At 41.3% G+C, this 22,860-nt stretch overlaps 2 protein-coding genes across 6 annotated transcripts in view; one reads left to right on the top strand and one right to left on the bottom strand.

The window, feature by feature from the left end:
- The first annotated feature begins 14 nt into the window (after nucleotides 1-14).
- On the top strand, nucleotides 15-15,230 carry JKAMP (JNK1/MAPK8 associated membrane protein). Of its 5 annotated transcripts, none has more exons than XM_059694449.1 (7): nucleotides 15-154; nucleotides 2,035-2,126; nucleotides 2,717-2,871; nucleotides 8,261-8,467; nucleotides 10,383-10,564; nucleotides 11,740-11,816; nucleotides 13,567-15,230. In XM_059694449.1, the coding sequence occupies exons 1-7, from the start codon at nucleotides 151-153 to the stop codon at nucleotides 13,783-13,785; spliced, it is 936 nt and encodes a 311-aa protein (XP_059550432.1). In that variant the 5' UTR covers nucleotides 15-150; the 3' UTR covers nucleotides 13,786-15,230. The 5 variants fall into 5 exon arrangements, with proteins under 5 accessions (XP_059550432.1, XP_059550474.1, XP_059550442.1 ...); XM_059694459.1 differs by having other exon boundaries at nucleotides 21-154; nucleotides 2,053-2,126; XM_059694469.1 differs by having other exon boundaries at nucleotides 32-154; nucleotides 2,003-2,126.
- CCDC175 (coiled-coil domain containing 175) overlaps nucleotides 15,102-22,860 on the bottom strand; it is a 55,814-nt gene continuing 48,055 nt past the window's right edge. The window contains exons 18-21 of the mRNA XM_059686031.1: nucleotides 21,814-21,914; nucleotides 20,131-20,206; nucleotides 19,655-19,805; nucleotides 15,102-15,190 (exon numbers count right to left, since the gene is read on the bottom strand). Of these exons, the coding sequence (XP_059542014.1) occupies nucleotides 15,102-15,190; nucleotides 19,655-19,805; nucleotides 20,131-20,206; nucleotides 21,814-21,914 (417 nt within the window). The remainder of the gene's footprint in view (nucleotides 15,191-19,654; nucleotides 19,806-20,130; nucleotides 20,207-21,813; nucleotides 21,915-22,860) is intronic.

The raw sequence follows: 22,860 nt of genomic DNA, 5'->3' as shown, positions 1-22,860 counted from the left end.
CGGGAAGCGCGAGGCGGGGGCGGAGCTTCGGAGCGGTCGCCCGGGTTACCAGGAGGCGGACCCGCCGAGGCGTCCGTGGCCCGGATGTCCGGGCGCAGCGGGCCCTGCGGCTGATCCTGGAGCTTCTCCAAGGAAACTTACCCGCGGCCCATGGGTGAGTGGTCGCTGGGGTCCCGGGAGCGTTTGCAGAAGCCCCTGCTGCTTGCCTTGGCTGCTGCGCGGGGCTCGGCTCATCCTCGCCCCTCGCTCCCCCACCCCTCGCCGTGGGGGCGCGCCCTGCACTCTCCTGGGGACGCGGGTGGGGTCGGGGGCCTCGGCTCCCGCCCGGATGCCGAGGGGAGGCCGCTGCGCGCGGGGAGGGATGGGCTAGGCCTCCGTGGCTGCGGTCGGAGCGGCCCTTCTGTCTCCGCGTCCGTCCTGGCTGAACACTCGCCGGGGTTGACTTCACAGCTCAGGGGGCGGGAGCAGAGGCTGGTGGCCGCATAGCGTTGTCTCCCGCTTCAGCGTCAATCGTGGGTGCGGGGGCCGTCACAGATTTCCAAAAGCCCAGTCAGGATGCTAGCTGCAGGGGGGTACGGAAAGTGATCGGACGCTGGGAGTCGGGGCTTTTTTGGCTGATGATAAGCTGGTGCTGGTTCGCAGGACTTGGGGTTTGAGAAACTTGACTTACATTCAAATAGATTTATTAAGCATCTACTATAGGCAAAGCCTGTGTAGGAAAACTTCCAATTCTTTAACCCGGGGCTTCTCAAAAAATCAATTCATTTCCGACTATTAGCTTAGAACATGGTGATTACAGTTGGTTTAAAAATAGGTGTCAAAGAATCCCGGGGATTTAAAAAAGAAACAAACTCAAACATTTGATAAAAGTGAAACGATTAGACTTGAGGCATTTTAGTCAGTGTTATTTCTGTTGTTGTTTTTCCTCAACTGCAAAAGGAGAAAAAAAATCAGAAGTCTAATTCAAATTTGAAAGGAGAACCGGCATTGTGGACCAGACAGTCTCTAGATTGTGAATTCATGAAGAGTTTGGGAAATGATTGTTCATCATAATTATAAAATGCATACTTTTCTAATTAATTTGCATTTGCCCACAGTTGTTTTGGAATTATTCCACGCGGGGCTAAAGGTTTCGTGAAGGCAGGGACTGCCATGTCCCTCTGTGGATCTTTAGTTGTCCCTGACCAGTGGAATCTGACATTTAATGCATGTTTGTTGAATGAGTGAAACAGTGAAGGAAGGGCAATGTCCCTGATGAAAAAAAAACACCAAAAACCTCCTTCAATAACCTCTACCTGTTGATGAGGTCAAAGACAGTCGGTGGGCCCTGAGTGGTTTCGTAAAGAACAGCTGCTTTTAATTTCCCCCAAGCCTCCAGATCAGGGGGTTGATTCAGGCAGTGGTTCCCAAGTATTGGTCAGAGTCCCCGTGACAGCCTTGATGAAGTTGTCAGCTGTCCTTGACAAAAGTTAGGACAATGTAAGTAAGCCTTTTAGGCCCGCTCTTTATTCTGAAATTATGTTCTTTCTGCTTTTCTGGTATTAAAATGTGCCCTGTCATGAAAGAAGGTGATAGTAGATAGTGTGTGTGTGTGTGTGCACGTGCACTTAATGTCCTGACTGAGCAAAATAAAAGGTAGTGATCCTCTACTAATCCTCTTATTAGAAAGCCATTTAAATTAAGAAGGCTAGACCTCCTAATCAAGGAGAGTGGCTGGCTGGAGGTACTGGAGACGGGCCAGGTTAGGCTCTGAGTTCCAGGGATACCTCCTGACCTGCAGGTAGAGGACTGAGGGTGTTAATCACAAGAAACAGTATTAACAACAAGGTTCCAGTATAACTTTGTGCAGTGCAGTGTCACAGTGTAAAGGAGAAATTTAATTTTTAAAATAAATGCACAAGACTTGCCACGGTACATATGATTATTTTATTTGAAACTGTACTGAGATATTTCTGCCAAGTGCTTCAACTAGTATTGCATTATTTGTTTATAATCACAAAAGATGTTACTGTACTGGCATTTGTTTTTAAAAAGCTGTCGATATTCAACCAGCATGCCTTGGACTTTACTGTGGGAAGACCCTATTATTTAAAAATGGCTCAACTGAACTGTATGGAGAATGTGGGGTAAGTCTTAATGTTTGTATGTTCATTTGTAAAATCTTTTTGCTTTTGAAATATTTTCACATGTAGTATATCTTTTTTCTTCTGTCTACTCAGTAATTTCTAAAAGACTATGTAGGCATTAATAAAGTCTTTGTGTTGTCATATTGATTGTCTATAATACATCTTTCTTTACAGTCGCAGTTACTGTGTTTTTAAGAACATTTTATAATTTTAGAGTAATTTTAAATTACTTTTTATTAATGATATAGTACAGTGACTTGGATATGCAAGTCAGTTAACATTACAATTCCAGAACACTTGTTTGCAATTATTTTTATACGATGTTAATAGCTAAGTTTGTCATTTAATATTAGTCAACTATTTTAGTAACTTAGTAAAAGGACTCCTTTTACAGTTGGTTTCATACAGATATAGGCAAATACAGTGTAGATTTCTTTTTATTTTACTTACGCTTTCTCTTTTTTATATCTGAAAGATGCACATGTAAATAGATGTTTAAACAGAAATGGGACATTTTATAGAAAGATTTTGGGGGTGTTAATGTTCTAAAGTAATATCTGTACATAAAGTATTATTTTTATATGTTGTAGGTGTGTCCGAGAGGACAGAGAACAAACGCACAGAAGTACTGCCAGCCTTGCACAGAGTCTCCAGAGCTCTATGACTGGCTCTATCTTGGATTCATGGCGATGCTTCCCCTTGTTTTGCATTGGTTCTTCATTGAATGGTACTCGGGGAAAAAGAGGTTAGCACTTCCTATGAATGTATCTGGATGGACTGATGCTGGAATAATTATTAGTCAGAATCAAATAATTATACTTCTGTTGTTTGTTTTAAAAGTGGTAAGCCTGTTTTGGTTTTATATTCTGATTACTCTTGATTGTGGCAAGAAAACTTAATGATAGGGCATGCCTCAATATGTATTGAGGGAAGTATCCTTTATCTGTTTTACTTTAAATGAGCTTGAGGGAACTGTTTTTTTACATATCTTTCTTTTTTGTTGAAGAAATTGAAAACATTTAAAAATTATCATATTTGTTGTTGTTTTTTTTTTCTTTACAAAGAATTGCTTTATTGTTCTAGAACTAATACTTTGTGATTTAATTTACTACTAGTAATCTAGTGTAATGTAGTTAAAATGCTATAACTGCAACCTAGTTATGAAAACTCATACTAGCACATTATCTCCATAAGCATTTATTAAGCACTGTGTTTTATGTTCATAAGACCAGAGGAGGAGACACACAAATAACTGACATGGTTTATAGTCATAATCTTTTAGAGAAGACAAATGTATATATAACTGAATGTAATATAAGTCAGTCTTAAAACTGTATAAACAAAAAGCGTGTAAAAGCACTGTAAACAAAATGCTCTGGAATCATGAAGAAAGGAAGAGATAAATTGTGCCTGGTAGGATCTGAAAGACTTGGGGAAAGAAAAAAAAAGACCATTTTAGGCAGAGGAAAGAGCTTGAGCAATGACATGGAGGTATGAAATGTGTGCCCTGTTAGGGTGGGAATGGAAGTGGTCCTGGGTGGTCAACGTGTGGATTGCTTATGAAAGAAAGGTGATGAAAGGAGAGTGGGGAAGATAGGCTGCCGCCAGCATGTGAGGGTTCCTGATGAGGATGTGAATTTTATTCTGGGAATGAGGACCCAAATTCTACCTTAGCTTATATTAGCCATACTATGTATGGCTTAGTGTATATGGCTTTTAGTTCCTCTAACATCTCAGTATCTTTTCTGCTGTAGGTCCTTTCCCTTACCCCAAACTTTTCTCTGCCTGAAATACTTTCTTGTCCCTCCAACTGCAACTTTTTACCTAACCGCCTCTTCCCCCCTTCAGTTTAAATTACACCTGCTTGGAGAGGCCTTCCCTGACCCAATCTAAAGTAGGTCTGTCCCTTATTTTTCTTTTATAATAGCACTCTTCGTTTGTTTTTGTTTTGATTTAGCACTCAACACAATTTATAGTTAAATTTATTTCCTCAGTTAGCGTTCGCCACCCCTGACTGCCAGCTCCAAGAGGGCCGTGGTACTCTGTCTTCCATGGAATCTGCAGAGACCAGCACAGCAGCTGGCCCGTGAGAGATGCCCACTCAGTATTTGCCGAGGGAATGATTTATTCGTGAAGGTTTGGTTTAGAGAAGTAACATCCTTGGATGTGTATTTTAGGAAGATGACTTCTGTGGAGGGTAGATTAGAGGAGAGATATATTAGAAGGCTGTGGCCCAAGAAACAGTGATGGCCAGGCTCAGGTCCTGGGAACAGAGGTGGAAGATGGAAGTGGAATCAGCACTTTTCTGGATCCGACGTAATAAGTCTACGGTGATTATTTATGTTAGAAAAGCATTCATTATTTTTCAGAAGAACATATAAAGAGATTTTTTTAAAGCTCTCATCCTTTTTAAGATTTTTGTTACAGAATAATGAGAGATGACAATGAAAAGGATGTGATGCACATAAAGCTAAAATAGAGTAAATGCTCAGTTAGTTGTTGGAACTTCTCGGCTCAAAGTAGAGAAGAGATGGGGGTAGCAGATGTAGCTTCCAAATGCATTAGAACTAAAACATCAGGTGTGTTTTGAGGGAGGATCTTGGAGCAGAAGGTAGAAAAAAGCAGTGATCAGTGGTAGGCAGGGGAGGAGGTGGATTTAAAAAGGACATAACTGCTTTGCCTAGCAAGTTAGTAGCTAGTAACACAAGGGCCATCTTTCATTTTCCTGAAACGCTGCACCTTTTTTTCTTCTTAATTTCAGAGAAGAAGTGGAGAGAGAGAGAGAGAGAGAGAGAGAGAGAGAGAGAGAGAGAGAGAGAGAGAAGAGACAGAGAAAGAGAAAGAGAAAGAGAAAGAAACATTAATGATGAGAGAGAATCATTGATCAGCTGCCTCCTGCAGGCTCCGTACTGGGATCTAGCCCCAACCAGGGCATGCAACCCAACTGGGAATCGAACCATAACCTACTGGTTCATAGGTCGACACTCAATTACTGAGCCACGCCAGCCAGGTGAGATGTTGCACTTTTAATGAGGGTAGCAGGGCCCCTGCTGATCAGTGTTTCTCAACCATTTTTCATTATCACATCTTTAAAAAACCTTATTGATAACCTTTCGTTCCTTAATTCCATCTACCCTCATGAAATTTATGTCTTTTTATGCAGTGTATGTATATATGTACTTTATTATAAAAAGTGTAGGAGTATTTTACCCATAAAGACCAATTCTTGCCCCCTGGGGAAGTAATATCACTATTGAGAATACGTGGCTAGATAATAATCAAAGTTCTCCTTTCTGGCACCCTTGCTTCTCCTAGAGTTTAATATTAAATTTGTTTTTCTTTAAGACCAGGGCGAGATAGGCAGAAATTGCACATTTCTATGTAATGCAGGCAGAAGCTTTGCTTCTTATGTGATTTATATTTATGTAATTTACAATTTTTCAAATATACTCATTCAACAGTCTTTAGGGGTATTTGCAATACATTGCAGGATTCAGAGATGACTAAATTGTGGATGGTCCAGTGGATGAGATGACAAACCTTCACATATATATCAGGTCCTGTACTAGAGGCATGTGCAGAGATTTAAGGCTGCATGAAGCAGAAAGAAGTTAATTTTACCTTCTCAACTAGGATGGTGTCATAGAAGAAAAAACTGATTTTAAGCTGTACTTTGAAAAATACTAGTTTTTGATAGAATAATTGCAGAGTCTATCAGGCATAAAGAAAAAAGATGTGCAAATGTATAGAAGAAAAAGCTCCATATAATCAAAAAATGAGAGCTGAGAATGCTGTGGAAAAAAAAGGGGGAAGGCTAAATGAGGCCAGAATATAAAGAGATTGGGACTTGGGGAGTCAGGAAATGCTCGTAAAATGGGGGGATGACCCCAGAGCTGATGTTGAAGGATGCAGTTTGCCAGAGGGGAAATATGTTTTGAGGGGGAGAGGGAAGCATACCCAGATCTGTGAGGGGTGAGCGGTTTAGTAGGGCCAGAAGGGGTGGAAGATAAGGCTGGTGAGGAGTATTGTTCCTAACAGGCAGAAGGGGCTCAGGGAAGTGCTTTAATAAGGATAGTTTGAGGGTCAGGTTTCATTTGGTAAAGATCACGTGGTTAACTGCAACTGGATTGAAGGGGAGCATGATAAGAGAGCAGTAAGAAGGCTAAAACAATGGCAAGAAATGATGAGATTAAATTTTGCCTCTAAAAATATGAATTCTATAAGGAAAGAAAAGATTGGATTGTATACGAAAGTGTAAATGTTTGTTTAAGTATCCAGTTTTTCAACTGTGTAAGATGGTGCTAGGGTTCTGCTTCCAACAATATGGCTAATCATGAGCTCCAGGCGACCTTCCTGCATGACGTTCTGAAGTCTGCGGAAGACAAACTCATTAAGACATTGCTGGTCTTCCTGGAGTTACGGGAGAGGTCCAAGAACTCTTCTCTTTCAGAAAGCAAACCCGCCCCGAGCTGGGGCCAGAGTGACAAAGCAGGCAGTGGGGATGGGAGGGTTGCCCGAGGTTAATTGTTGAAAGCAGCAGTGCTATTGGATACTGAATCATGGGCAGCCATGGCTAAGCCTAGATTCCCAAGGGGCTGAAGCCCAAGGTAGTCGTGTGCATGGCACCTGGGGAGAGCAGTAAGTCCTTTTTGCTAGAAAGCTTCCCCATTCTCAATTTAGGCCTATAAGACTGGTTTAAGATCTATTAATGATCTCATAATCTGTGATTAGTAAATAACATAATTACTATGACTGAGCGTCGGTAGTCATAACAAATAATATATGCTCCCAGAGGCCTACAGATAATGGACTTTTAGCTACCGAGTATGTACCTGTTACCTTTATAATGTTTAAAGAAATAGAGGGTGCAGTCACAAGGATCTCCAGTCAGTAAGAGATTTGCTTAAAAAAAAAAAAAGGCATTTCTAGAAATGAAAATTTATACTCGTCCCTCAAAACGGTAGGTCAATTACTAGATTAAACTGTTGAAGATAGAATTAGTGAATTAGAAAAAATATATACAAAGAAATAATGCAGCACTGAGAGAAAAGGAGATAGGAAATATGAAATATGTTAAGACGTGGACCATAGAATGAGAAGCTGTATTATGTATCTGTACTACCTGGTGGGAATCCACTCCGGTTTAGTTAAACATTCAGACTTAAGGGACTGTCACAGGCCATACCGACTGCCGGTGTGCTCAGAAGGAACACGGCCGACAGCGGGGCAGCATCAGACATTTCTTGTCAGCAGTCGCTTTTCAGCAGTTGTGCTCAGCTTCGAGGAAATGAGATCCACATTGAGTGGGTGTGAGACTCGTCCAGGCTTAGTCTTATGCCCCGGAGGAGCGAGAGTAGTTTTGAAGCATAAGTACATGGGAATAAAAACTTTAGAAAAAGTGCTAGCCCTGGCCTGTGTGGCTCAGGTGGTTGGGCTTCGTCCAGTGCACCGAAAGGTTGCCGATTCCATTCCTGGTCAGAGCATATGCCCAGGTTGGGAACTTGATCCCTAGTAGGGGCCGTGCAGGAGGCATGTTTCGCTCTCACATCAATATTTCTTTCTCCCTCTCCCTTCCTCTCTCTAAAAATAAATTTAAAAAATATTTTTAAAATAAAAAGTGATAAAAGACAATTTAATAGAAAGGTTAACTCTAGGGTAGAGACAGGTGTGTGGAATGGGGAGAAACAGAGGTAGATATAAGTTGTTATTGTTCTAGTTATTGGGTTAGATGGTGAGCTTACAGTATTTATTATACTCTATAACTAATATATTAGGTATAATTTTGGTGTACTTTTTATATTTAAGATAATTTTAAAATGATGCATAAACAACTTTAAGAACATTTTAATAACAATTTGGCGAGGCACTAAAGATAAGGGTAGATCTAATTTCTGCTCTTCTGCACATTCAGGTGATACTGGCACGGTATAATCCCTTTTTAGTAAACAAGTTAAACTCTTTTCAAGTGCTTTTCATGTATGTTTGACTTTTCTTACCCGTTAAGAAGATATCTTGTTTCAGGAGTCAACAGTTAAAATTTCTTTACAGAAACCATATCTTGAATCATATCCAGGTTTTATGAAAAGCCGTTTAGCACTAAGTTTTGGGTAATTGTGCTTCTTTCGTTTTGCTAGTTCCAGTGCACTTTTCCAGCACATCACCGCATTATTTGAATGCGGCGTGGCCGCGATCATCACCTTACTTGTGAGTGAGCCAGTCGGTGTTCTTTACATCCGTTCATGCCGAGTACTGATGCTTTCTGATTGGTACACGATGCTTTACAACCCAAGCCCAGATTACGTCACCACCGTGCACTGTACTCACGAAGCTGTCTACCCACTGTAAGTGTTTATCTGGACTTAAGATCATGTTTTGAAAAATGCCAATTAGAGATTTAATTCATTTCCATAGGCTTTGAGCATCGTAAAATGGCATCTAGGCCCTGGGGGAAATACACAGAAATGATTTTCTTCTCTTAAGGGATACATCGTCTGATAGGAGAAAATAGAAATACAGCTTAGTATAATAGAAGTGAAAGTGTTTTTGCATTGTCGTTGAAGTATGTGTAAACACAAAGTAAGCCATCTGTGTTTCTTAGAAAGGGATTTATAAGGAACACTTTTTTTTAAAAAAGTATATTTTATTGATTTTTTACAGAGAAGAAGGGAGAGGGATAGAGAGCCAGAAATATCGATGAGAGAGAAACATCGACTAGCTGCCTCCTGCACACCTCCCACTGGGGATGTGCCCGCAACCAAGGTACATGCCCTTGACTGGAATCGAACCTGGGACCCTTCAGTCCGCAGGCTGACGCTCTATACACTGAGCCAAACCGGTTTGGCAAGGAACACTTTTTTGATACACAGCAGAGAAGCAATATCTGACATATGGGAAAGAGTATGGGCTTTGGAGCTGAAAGCAGGCTTGAGTTTGAATCCTGGGTCTGCCAGTTGTCCTGTTAACTCGAGCATGTTAGGAGCCTCTTGTAACTCACATTGGGAAAATGGGAATGATGATCCCTCATAAGGTGAGTTTGAGGATTAAATAAATCCATACAGGTCAGATACTGTGCAGTGCTTCACATATGGGAAGCACCCAACAGTAGCTGAAATTATTAGAGGGTTTGGGTTAATGTTCTTTTTTCCCCGTTTTTCTAAATAAATGTAATTTCCATCAAAATATTTTGTTTAAAAAATATCAAATTCATAACATTCTATATAATATCATCCCAGACTACATTATTTTTAGAATTTCTGTAAATGGTTGGTGTTCATTTGATGTGTTCTTTTTGGTAAAGGTATAGTAGAAGAGTCTGGTATTTATGTTCTAGTCATAGCAAGTGTTCATTACATAATATGCTCGATAAAATAGTCCTTTTTGAGAAAGTTCTAATAGTACTGATTGTCAAAATACACATGCACATATGTAAAAAGGTAATTTTCAAAAAATAATATCCAGATGTAAAGATATGAAAATCTTTTCCACCTGCCCAGCTTTAAGCCCTATCTCTCTCTACATGTATTTTTTTTTAAAATATATTTTATTGATTTTTTACAGAGAGGAAGGGAGAGGGATAGAGAGCTAGAAACATCGATGAGAGAGAAACATCGACCAGCTGCCTCCTGCACACCTCCCACTGGGGATGTGCCCGCAACCAAGGTACATGCCCTTGACCAGAATCGAACCCGGGACCCTTCAGTCCGTAGGCCAACGCTCCATCCACTGAGCCAAACCGGTCAGGGCATCTACATGTATTTATAGCTAAAATTTATATATAAAGGACTGATAAAATCCCCTGATTTAATAGAGCTGTACCATCAGCTTCAATTAATGAAATAATGGCTACATAGTATTTCACATAACATTTAACCAGTTATCTGTTGTTGAATATTTATTTGTTCCTTAGTTTTCTTTATTATATGATCCAATAAAAACCTTGTTCATAAAGTTATTTTTGTGAATCCCTGATTATTTCCCTTTGAAAATTTCTGCAAGTAAAATTGTGGATCGAAGGATATAAACATTTTTTTAGGATTTTGGATACACATTTCCCAACTGCCTCTGGGAAGGGACCAGCATGCACTTTTCAGTAATGGTATGAGAGTCCTTTTGGGAAACTGTCGACCAATGTGACTATTCAATGGGTAGACTTAGTATGCTTTTTTAACCTTTTATCGGCCCTTTGATTTAAAAATGATCAATGATAAAGTATTTTAAAAGTATTTTTGATCATGTAATTCCTTATTTATTTTACAGCTACACCATTGTATTTATCTACTATGCGTTCTGCTTGGTGTTAATGATGCTGCTCCGGCCTCTGCTGGTGAAGAAGATTGCCTGCGGGTTAGGGAAGTCGGATCGGTTTAAAAGTATTTACGCTGCACTTTACTTCTTCCCCATTTTAACCGTGCTTCAGGCAGTTGGTGGAGGCCTTTTATGTAAGTTTCTTGGGTAAATAGCTATATATTTATTATATGTGATCAACAATGTCTTCTCTGAGTATAATTTTGGAGCTTTTTCTTTAAAATGGAATTTTTTAATTCTTGAAAATAAACTGCAGTATATATTTTTGCTAAAACATATAATAAGCCTTATTATTTTTTTTTAAATCATGACTTTTTTTGGAATGAAATAGAAATTCTCAGGAAATCAGTGGCAGCTAACCAAAACTGATTTTTATTTAGAGAATATTTTGTATTTGAAGCTTATAACCTAAACAGAGAGATTTTTAAAACCCAAGTATAAATTAGAAAACAAAAACTGGTTTTTGCATATAATATATGGAAATTACTCTTGGTAATTTATACTATTTATCAAGTTAGATTTTAGATTTCTAAGTTTCTTTATGAAAACCTTTTAGATACAGTAAAATAATCTTCAGTATATTCTTTATTTTAATACTAGAGGCCTGATGCATGGAATTCGTGCACTCGGGGGAAGGGGGGGGCCCTCAGCCCAGCCTGCACCCTCTCACAGTCCAGGAGCCCTCGGGGAATGTCCGACTGCCACAGAGGCGGGAGAGCCTCCTGCCACTGCGCTCGCCATCCATGAGCCCGGCTTCTGGCTGAGCAGCACTCCCCCTGTGGGAGCGCACTGACCGCCAGGGGGCAGCTCCTGCATTGAGCGTCTGCCCCCTGGTGGTCAGTATACATCATAGCGACTGGCCATTCAGTCGATTTGCATATTACCCTTTTATTATATAGGATAGCCATTCGTTCATTTATTCAGCAACCATTTAGACTAAATTGTTATGCAAAGGAAGAATAAGAAAAAGTTGGTGTTAAAGGGTTCAGATACTACTAGGAAAGCTGTAAGTAGCTGAGGGGACATAGTGTGGTACTTATTTGAATATGTGACATTGACTGGGATTTTGACATTGACAAGGATGTTAGATACCATCCTTTATACACTGCAGAGCCAAAAACATTTACTGTCTGGCCCTTTACAGAGAGCCTTTGCTGACCCCTGCCTCAGGGCACTGAGGCCTCCGTCTCTCACAGGACTGATTGAGAAAGTTTTCAATTATGGGGAGAATTAAACTTTTGAAATTTTTTGATGGTTTATTTCAAAAATTTGCTTAATTTTCAACATAATGCCAATGTTTGTTTTTCAGATTACGCTTTCCCATACATTATATTGGTGTTATCTTTGGTTACTCTGGCTGTGTACATGTCGGCCTCTGAAATAGAGGTAGGAAAAATGTTTTCCTTTGTTAGAGATTTTTTTATATGGGTTTGACAATTGAAAAGCAGTATAATACATATGATATGACATAGCACAACTGATTGTTTTAGTAATCTTTGGCTAGTTGATGTCATTACATAGCTTATGAAGGGTTGTATACTAGACTGTATTTGCTTGGGAAATTAGTGAAGTAGTCAGGCTCAACTATCTAGCATGTTGGAGAAAAAAATCACATAATTTACTCAGAAAATATTTAATTATGAAATATTGAAAACACCATTTTGAGGGAAACATAAACATGCTTTATGATATATAGAAATAATTTTACAGTACATTTTACAATGGCAACACTGTCATTAGTAATTATACAGCACATTCTCCACCTTTCTATATTTTGTCTCCAATTTTATTTTCTTGATTATGGATGTTTACAGTTGTCCTCTAATATATATACTATTTAACACTAACAGTAACATTACTTCTGATACTGTTTCTGTTTTGAGATACCCATTTGTGCTTCTAACTTTTCAGTATTTCTGTGGAAGGTCACTGTTAGAAAGGACTCCTTATTTTGAGGCTGACCTCTGAAGGAATAGCGTGTCAGTGGCTTAGTACTATTTCACCCGAGCTTGCTAACCTAGTGCCCATGCACTGTCTTCACTGCCCACCACACGTGATAAGACATGTGCCTTCTCATAATTCTTAACCTTAACCCAGGGTTATTACATTTTAATTTAATCCAGAGAAAGTAAGTTGTTAACTATTTTGGAATGCTTGCTGTTGATGCCTCTCTTTCAGTTCATTAGTGAAAAGGTGAGAGAGAATGACTGACAGGGAGAATAATGTAGTAGAGGAACAGACAGAATATTTTGATGTTGATTATTCAATTGTTTCCATTTCCCCTTTATAATCTTTAATCATTGTCGAAATATGTATAATTAAAGAAGATAAGCAAATTAGTTTTAGCACGTTTTTCAATGCTAGGGAAATATTTGAATAAAATGAAGTTTGTGAATTTGTTCATTATCCATAACTACTATAGGTAGTAGTTATGTTAGCTTGGAACTTATTTGTGTCCCTGCCCCTGGGGATCTCTCCATATAAAATGTTCATGTACTTCAATTAGGACTCCACCCATAAATCCGAGAGAGAGACCTGGATCAGGAAGGCAGTCTATAAGTCTAGCTTTAGGCAAGTTAAAGAGCCATTTAGTAAGAGAAAGTTAGTAATGGAATATTGCAAATTCCATTTCAGTATGTTTATTAGCACATTCAGCTATTACTTTAATAATAATTTGGGCCTTCCCATTTCTGCATATTATAGAGCTGTGTTCAAGAATAAAAAGAAACCAGAGTAGGTCCCGTGTCGTTTCTGCTCCCTTCTACTGGTCCAGGCAGCAGACCCCAGGAGAGCTGAGGTTAGGGAAGCTGGTGTGTGCGCCCGTTTCTCACCTGTAGACGCAGCTGCCGGGCAGGAGGAAGGCACGTCACGTGGTGTTCCCCTTCCAGCTCATTCCTTCAGAAGCAGCCCTAGTGCTTCCCGCGTTGACTCCGGTCCTGTGCTGCCTCAGTGCTTACGTGACCTCAGCCAGGAAGCCTCACCCTGCTCCTCGGCAAGTGCAGAGGCTAGCAAGTGCTCTCTCAGGTCCCTTTAGCTCAAAGTCTGTGATTGAGGTTATGACTTTTAAATAATACATTTACATCAAAATATAAGTGATTATCTGTTTCTCTCTTCTTCCTTTTATAAAATGTTACAGAACTGCTATGATCTTCTAGTCAGGAAGAAGAGACTCATCGTCCTCTTCAGCCACTGGCTACTTCATGCTTACGGGATCATCTCCATCTCCAGAGTGGGTAAACTCGAGCATGACTTACCCCTTTTGGCCTTGGTACCCACGCCAGCCCTTTTTTACTTGTTCACAGCAAAGTTTACTGAACCTTCACGGATACTCTCAGAAGGAGCCAATGGACACTGAATATAACATGCCAAAAACCCCTAAGAAGTATTCTTAATAAAAAAGTAAAGAAATTAAAAATGTATTAGTTCTCTTCTGTCATACATGGGAATGAGATTGTCAATATGTCGTAATGTTTTTGGTTGGTTTGTTTGATTTTGGTTTTGACCTAAGACTTTATGGTTAGACTTAGAAAATACAAACACTATAATACTCTCTTACATAGTATAATACACTATCCCCGCTTATAGTACTCTGTTATATGACAGGAAGCCTATCTCTTGCAACAAGTTGGTTATTGTTTAGAGCAAAAACATGCTTCTGTTTTTATTAAGTACTTTAATAAGTGTAATATGGAATTCTTAGCTTTGGCACAATTGTGCTTGCCTGATGTGTTTCAACCTGGCTTTCAAGTGTAATGAATTATAAAGACATACCTGTGGGGTCTGACAGCAAGCATGGAAATGTAAAGTATGTTGTTTTTGTTATCTGTTTATTTTCACCAATATAGGATTTTCATCAAAAATAGAGCATAATTTATATAACAGGTTTTCTGTTTATAGGTAGTTTGGTTGAAAATATCTTCATATTATTCCTGTTTCTGTAAAGAAAAACAGTAATGAAAAACCTGACAAAAAGTCTCAAATGTTCTGACATTTGTATTTGCCACACTAATTGTGGAAATTAAAAATATTAGGTAGTGAGATTAATGTCTTTTTCCCACGTGAATAAATACATGTACTCACATATTTCCTTCCTCTTACATCTTATTTAAAAAATTTGATTTTAGACAGAGGGAAGAGAGAGAAACATCAATTGGTTGTGCAGAGATGGAACTGGCAACCTAGGTACGTGCCCTGACCGATCGAATCTGCAGCCTTTCGGTGTATGGGATGATCCTCTAACCAACTGCGCCAGCCAGCTGGGGCTTATATATATTTTTTAAGGATGCATACACATGCCACATTTTTTTGATCCTGGGACACATTTCTCTCCACATTGGGACATCTCTGAATTAGGCTGCATCACACAACTAATGGCTTCTTAGATTTAACAAAATGCAGAATCTATACAGCATAGGAACAGTTTTACTGTGGTTGTTGATAGGTATGCTGCTTGTCGATTTTTATACTCTGAATAGACTTATGGTTTTAACCATGGAAATAAGACTTTTATTTACTGATTCTGCTATTAGTGGGGGTTACCCAAGTTTGTTAAATCTCAAACTTTAAGACTTTCATTGACAGTTGCAAATTGCAAAAGAATGCACTCACTTTCTCTATAGTTTTGTTTATGCCTTTTGAATTCACAGCAGTTGTATCCTTGGAATTATTTTGTTATTTTTTCTTCGTTACTATCTTTTTCACAATACGTGCAGCCACCGGAAAATGGACTTTTTTGGTACGTGTCTGTTTGGTCATCTTTTCTGTAGGAATAAAAATAAAATTGTAAAAATTCTTTATGTATTTCAGACAGGTTTGGGTGGTTATTAGTGTCCATTAAAATTCTAAGTTGCCCAAAGAATCCCTCCGTTGGGCAATTGCACAGTTGGAAAGGGGGAGGCCTGGGGGGTCATGTATCCGATTACCAGGACTGTTCTTTTCCCACCACATTTGGAGCCATCTTAAGGCATCTTCTCTGATGTTCTATTCTAGCAGAAAGTGTGTATGTAAAATGAGAAATCATGCAGGTAATTATGATTACAACTCAAAGGCAAAGACTTTCAGGAATACTTAATACATATCTGCATTTTTACAGAGAGGAAGGGAGAGGGATAGAGAGTTAGAAACATCGATGAGAGAGAAACATTGATCAGCTGCCTCCACACTCCCCACTGGATATGTGCCCGCAACCATGGTACATGCCCTTGACTGGAATCGAACCTGGAACCCTTGAGTCCGCAGGCCAGTGCTCTATCCACTGAGCCAAACCGGTTAGGGCCATATCTGCATTTTTAATTTGCACTGTGAAGAACAAGAGGAATAATTCATAGCACCTGTGGCTGCTAATGTTATTAATTAGCTTGTTAAAACGTGGTTATTAAGAAATATACCAAAACTACCCTTGTCTAGCTCAACTTTGTCTTGACGTAGGTCCTTGTAGTATATTACAACTCACTGCTATAGTAATAATTGTGCTAACCAGTGCTGGATAGGTTATTTAAAGTCAAAATATTTTCTGATTTGGGTCAGTGTATCCATTTGTTACCTTGTTATCTATTTGCCTAAAACCACTGGTTTGCAAGACTTGACTGCACATTGGAACCAGCTGGAGAGTTTCTAAAAACATGCCTGGGTCCCAGCCCCAGAGACTCATGGTGAATTGGTCTGGGGTATGGGCCAAAGAGTGTAAAACCTTCTCCAGGTGATTCTAATGTTTGAGAACCATCGTCTAAACCAGGGGTGGGCAAACTTTTTGACTCGAGGGCCACAATGGGTTCTTAAACTGGACCGGAGGGCCGGAACAAAAGCATGGATGGAGTGTTTGTGTGAACTAATATAAATTCAAAGTAAACATCATTACATAAAAGGGTATGGTCTTTTTTTTTTTTTTTTAGTTTTATTTCAAACGGGCTGGATCCGGCCTGCGGGCCGTAGTTTGCCCACGGCTGGTCTAAACTCTCTTCCTAGTTCAGATTTTAATTTTTCCAAGAGACTTTTTCACAGTTTTTAGGCAAATGATTTTTAAATTATTTCTTACTGAAATTTTGATTCTGCTAGATTATAACTGCGTTCTTTTCCATTATTAAATGATCAAAATACAGATAATTGTATCAAGTTCTTGTCCAAAACAATAACAAAAAAATAACGATTATATGATATTTGATCATTATTTTAAAGTATCTCTTGACCTAAAAAGTCTCTACAAAGTAGACATCAAGTTAAAATATTTGGTTAGTATACAGATTGTTTATCTGCATTCAAAATTATAGTACAATTCAAGGACTTTTGGAATTTTAAAACATTCTTTTTAATGCTTTAAAAAATCCATATTCAGTTGCTATTTGGTTTAGGTATACACTACAAATTAACTTATTGTTTACCAGAAAGAATATTAAGGCAAAAAGTAACGATCTTAGATTTCAGGATGAAGCCTGGTACTTTCTGACAAGCTAACCCCCCACTCTCGCCAGCTGGAACCCCAGATCTCCACTCAGCCATGCTGCTGCAGTTCTTGGCCAGGTGATCGGGGCTGCTCCTTTGGGAAGACATCCCTGTGTATTCCCAACAGCCAAAAAGACTCCGACACCCCACTTTACCTTCCCCCATAGTCACTCATTAGGAGGAGTCCCCTGGATTCTAATCGTCTCTTGTCTCGTTCTCACAGTATGTGCACTCTGACATTCATACTGGGTGTCATTCAACTCGGGCAGCCTTTGTTCTGGTGCCAACTCAAGGGTGCTCACTCTGCTAATTAAGCTAGTGCAGTGTTCCTGGAGAGGGTCGGACCTGCTGGGCTGCAGTGACCTGATGTGTCCAGAAGAGGACAGGGGAGAGCTGTTGAGCTGAAAGAGATCAAGGCCTCCTCTAGAAGTCCCATCTGTGAGAGAAGCCATTCAACAAGAACATTTCAAAGCTAGGAGATTACAGGTGGCTCAGAGGTGGCCAGGTAATTCACGGGACCAAAGCTGACCTTTTCACCTCAGGAGGAGGGTAGGCTTCAGGGATCTGATAAGTGCTTAATAAAGGTCTAATGCTTTCTTACTGCTGCTATCACTTACAGGTCACAACCAGGGAGGCTAAATAGCACGTAAGAAGCAAAGCTGCGATGTGAGCCCACATGGTGCCACTGCTCCAGGAGCAAAAATCAGTGGAGCTAAGGGGGCAGCAATCTTCCTTCAGATCTCAGCTCCATTTCCAGTTCTTCAGAGACGTCTCCCAACCCCTAACTAGGGCAAGCCTCCCTCTTAGGTTCTTAAGTTCTTAGGCCCCCCCTTCAGGACACTTATGACACTGACATTTTACATACATCTGTGTAATACCCGATTCTCCCACCACACCAGCGGCGGACCAACTACACCTGAGGGGCAGTTCTGCTCCCCTGGCAGAGTTGAGTAGTTGAATAGGAGACCTTTCATGGCTGGCCAAGCCAAAAATATTGTCTGGCCCTTTAAAGTGTGCCGACCTCTGGACCTGACTGATTTCCACTGGGCAGGGACTAGACCTATTTTCATTCCCTATTATAACTCCACAGCCTGATAGAACAGTTGGCACAGAATGGACATTTGATAAGTACTTGTTGAATACAGTTTAGAGTTGATAGTGAACCATGGACGGAAGTTAAAAGCAGGACCAACCAGAGGAAGGCAAATACCCTCACTGAAGGCTCCCCCAGGAGGCTCTGCGTCAGGCTGGCCGGCCAGCTTCCCCGGCCCACAGCCTCCATCCGCGCACCGGGAGGCTCCTCTCACAATAAACCTCGCCCACTACCCTCCCTGCCTCTGAATCTCTGCCAAATGCAAGTGGTGGTGATTGCCCGCCTTGCTGTCCCAAGTTCTACGCCTCGGCTTTTCAACACAGTCTATTTAAATCCACCCCAACACAAAGATTCCATTAGGCTTCAGACAAAAACGGAAGATGCGCTCATGTGAAAATAATGCAATTGACACTTAGAGATGATTTAGGTCCTCAAATTCCGCCTGATCCACAGTTGCTGGGGATGGCCTGGCCTTGCAAAGAAAATACAAAGTGAGGCAAGTCCCTCCCACCAGCGACCCTTGAAGCACTCAGACCTAAGAAGTATCACCAGGCACCAGCAGGAAGACCAAGACAGCTTCCTGGCTGATACGAAGGGGCTTTCCCACAGAACGCTCCATTGTCTGCCTAAGCATTCCTTCTGTCAGCAATACCCTCAGAACACTGGTTTTTAGCAAATATTGCAACGGGGTTTAATCCCATCACTTTTTCCCATCTTAACTTTTATTATATTTCATTTTACTTTCTACACCCCACCTTTATAAGTAGTTATCTAATGAAGATGCTTTTTAAAATTAAACCTTAATGACCTCTACTAAATCCATATACTTGCTGAATGACTTTTTTTTTTCCATTTCGCAACTCCATCGCTCTGCTGCACTCAATTCTCCTGCCTCCTGCCCAACCTTCGCTCCCTCCCTGGAGCCTGTGTGAGGGCTCAGCTCCACCGCCCTGGACAGGGCTCTGAGTTAGAGAAGGAATTAAGGAGGAAGCTGATATTCCTCTGGAGCCAGCGGTTCTCAACCTGTGGGTCGCGACCCCTTTGGCGGTCGAACGACCCTTTCACAGGGATCACCTAAGACCATCCTGCATATCAGATATTTACAGTACGATTCATAACAGTAGCAACATTACAGTTATGAAGTAGCAACGAAAATAATTTTACGGTTGGGTCACAGCATGAGGAACTGTATTTAAAGGGCCAGAAGGTTGAGAACCACTGCTCTGGGGAGACCCGGCTGCTTGATCCTGAGGGGGCCAACCCTGCGCTATAGGATGCATTCACATCTCAGGAGCCCCAGAAGGCATCCCTAGACGGGGAAGAAAAGGCAAACTGATGCTCAGTACCTCCTGTTTATGAAGACAAGGAAATGTGTGAAAGGGTTTGGAAAGACTGCTTTGGAAAGTGTTCAAAATAAGAGTTTAAAACATCAGAAATAAGTTGAGGTTCCATTACGGAGGAAACTCTCTTAGGTAGAAGGGAGACTGTCCGGCGCTGCTGCCCTGCCGTGTTCGACCCCGCAGATGAGAATCGGTGCTCACCTGAATGTCTGGGGCATGATTAGGGGTGGGCTGTTGGGCATAACTAAGTTACTAGTAGGCACGCTTATCTGGGGGAGGGCTTTCTTGATACCACCAGCTAGTAAACGAGCGGGAAGTTCTTGGTTACCCAAAGCTCTTGAGGTGCCACGTACCAGGAATTTCCACAGTGGCGAGGAAGCGCAACTCTTCAAGGTTCCCTCGTAACCAAATACTGATTTTCTCAATTTTTTCATCTCTTGCACACAGCCTGTCTATTAGACTTTTTATTTCTTGCAAAGTATCTTCACAATCACCTACAAATTCCTTTAAAAAAAAAAGTAGCATATTTTTGGGTGTGTATGAATTGCAATAAAATAAAAAAACATACTCTGTCCAGGAAATCATATCCAAGACAAAAATATATATGCAAAATTGGTATTAGTCGTGCAAAATAAATATGCATACACAGCAAATTCGCCAAGTTCTAGAAAAGATCTCAGAAGAAATGGTTTAGTAAATCACTGAACTAAAAAATGTTTTCAATGGTTCATTTTCTTATGGAGCTATAATTGACATAGAACATTACATTGTTTGGTGGGTAAATACTTTTAGAAATATGATACTTACGGAGGTAAAACAAAAAACTCACCTTTAAAGTGATCTGAAATTCTGCCCACAAATCCAGATATTGTGCTAAAATAAAGATTTTCAAAATGCACAGGTTACTGAAACAATTGGAACATTTTTATCAAAGAAATGCTATTTGTGTCTCAAAATTGTTTTGTGTAAAAAATTTCAAAATGACAGAAGAATTAGATCAGACTTGCCCTCCCACTGCCAACAAGCAGAGAATGGGACCATGTCAGTCAGGTGGGTGAGTGGTCTTCAGATGGCCCCAGCCCCCAGCTGCTGAGTTACCCCGGCCATCGAGCTGCCCCAGCTGAAGTCATGCGGAGCAGACCCTAGTTGTCTCCACCAAGTTCTGACAAAATTGGCAATTTGTGAGCAAAGTAAATGATGTGCAATATCTGTTACTGCGATATGCCCCCCTTTCTTCTCTCTTTAAAAATCAATAAAAACCATATCCTTGGTGAGGATTTAAAAACACATAATAAAATAAAAAAACACTTGTAGAAAAGTAGTAACCCCAAACTGGAAAGAATTCACATGCCCTTCAGCTGGTGAATCCTATATAATAAAAGGCCAGAGGCCATAAATGTCATGACCGGAACGACCACTAGACCACTCACCATGAGGTGGCATTGACCACCTCTCGGTCCCTACACCACAGGTCCACGAGCAGGGCGGGGCGGAACTGGGGACTGGCGAGCGGGCTGAACGGCTGACCTCTTGGTCCCTGCCCCCGGCCCGCAGGCTCCGATGGATCAGCGATGGTGAACGGGGCAATCGGGGTGGGTGGTGGGAGGACCGGGCTGGCTCCCAGGCCTTTGGGATCACCAGCTCATCCCCGGCTGCTCAGGGGCTCAGGCCTGCGGGAAAGCGTGCGCCGGGCTGGCCGCTGATGGAACGTGCTACCTGCTCGGGGTAGCTCACTCTGGGGCAGGTAGGTCGCAGGCACACCCCGCAGCTTCCGTCAGTGCCTCAAGCCCCAGCAGCAGCGGCAGGGGCAGCGGCAACGGCAGCGGCGCCTGCATGAGCAGCCCTGAGCGGATAGCATGTACCATCAGCGGCCCGCCTGGCACACATGCATGGAGGTGAAGTCGCAGGCACAAGCTTTCCCACAGGCCTGAGCCCCGGAGTAGCCAGGGATGAGCTGGTGATCCCAGTGGCCTGACAGCCCAGCGGCGGAGGCAGCATTTGGCCTGGGGACTGGCAAATGGGCAGAAGATGGCCCTGGTCGCAGGAGGCTAGGCCTAGGGACCCTACCCACACGATTTCGTGCACTGGGCCTCTAGTGGATAAATAAAAAACATGGTACAGCCATGTAGTAGAATACTATACAGCTACGTAAAGGAGCAAGCCAATGATACGTGCAACAACATGGCTGGGTCTTAAAAACAGTTCGTTGAATGAAAGAAGCCAGGTACACAAGTGTGCATAGTCTATCATTCCATTTCTATCCAATCCTTGGTGACAGAAAGCAGGCCAGTGGTTTCTAAGAACTGGAGGTCGGGTGGGACTACAAAGGAACACAAGGAATGAGAACGCTCTATATCTTGTTTGTGCTGGCAGTGGTCACAATGGAATGCACATTTATCAAAACTCATTGCACTCAAGATGGTGCATGTATTGCATGCAAATCAGTAAAATTTGATTTAAATAAAACAAAAGCTTTCTACTTCATATGTAAAGCTCACCCAGGACACATTACCTACCGTAATTAGCTACCAGGTGCCAGGACAGGTCACTGTAGATGTACGTTTTGGCTTCTTGTGCGTACGGCTCTATCTTGGTCTTCATGTATGCAATATACTGAAAATCAAAGGCATGGAATTGTTTTAAGCAGTTTCGTTACTGTAAGCTAGTTCTCTGTCATTCAGTAAATGACATTCATTCATTCAGTAAACATTTATTGATCCCTCCTCTGTGCCATCAACTGATCTAGGTGCAGTGCTAACAGTGGTGAACAGCCCTGTCAAGCTTACATTCTAGTGAGGGAGATAAAGATCCTACTTTCTAGCAAGCATTTTGGCACCCAAATAAACACAGTATCTGAATATAATTTTACATAGAAGACATTAAATGGTATTCTAAATGTACCGTCTCTTTCTCTCTCTCTTCTCTCTCTCTCTCTCTCTCTCTCTCTCTCTCTCTCTCTCTCTCTCTCTCTCTCTCTCTCTCTCACACACACACACACACACAATGTTCCTTATGCAAAATGGTGTGCAGTGAATGTCACAGCAACGATGCTGCCTGACCGGAAGAACTCAGCATAAGATCAGGGAGAGGGTTTCCTGAGGCAGAAGACCCCACAGAACCGCTCACTGGGCTGGTGATGGTGGTAACAGTGGTTGGGGTACTAAAGTCATGGCTTTCTCTTCTGACCACCCACTACTCAGGAACTCTAACGTCTCTGGGAACTCTGAAAGGACAGGCTTTGGGATGTAAACGTGGCACTGGTCCAGTTTCAAGAGAGAAACAGTAGCCGAAACCGGTTTGGCTCAGTGGATAGAGCATCAGCCTGCGGACTGAAGGGTCCCAGGTTCGATTCCAGTCAAGGGCATGTACCTGGGTTGCGGGCACATCCCCAGTAGGAGATGTGCAGGATGCAGCTGATTGATGTTTCTCTCTCATCGATGTTTCTAGCTCTCTATCTCTCTCCCTTCCTCTCTGTAAAAAATCAATAAAATATATTTTTTTAAAAAAAAGAGAGAGAGAGAGAAATAGTAAAGACTAAAACTACTGAAAAAAATATAAG

The sequence above is a fragment of the Myotis daubentonii genome, chromosome 1, assembly GCF_963259705.1.
Source record: "Myotis daubentonii chromosome 1, mMyoDau2.1, whole genome shotgun sequence".
NCBI lineage: Eukaryota > Metazoa > Chordata > Mammalia > Chiroptera > Vespertilionidae > Myotis > Myotis daubentonii.
This window is presented reverse-complemented; position numbering and strand designations above follow the sequence as displayed.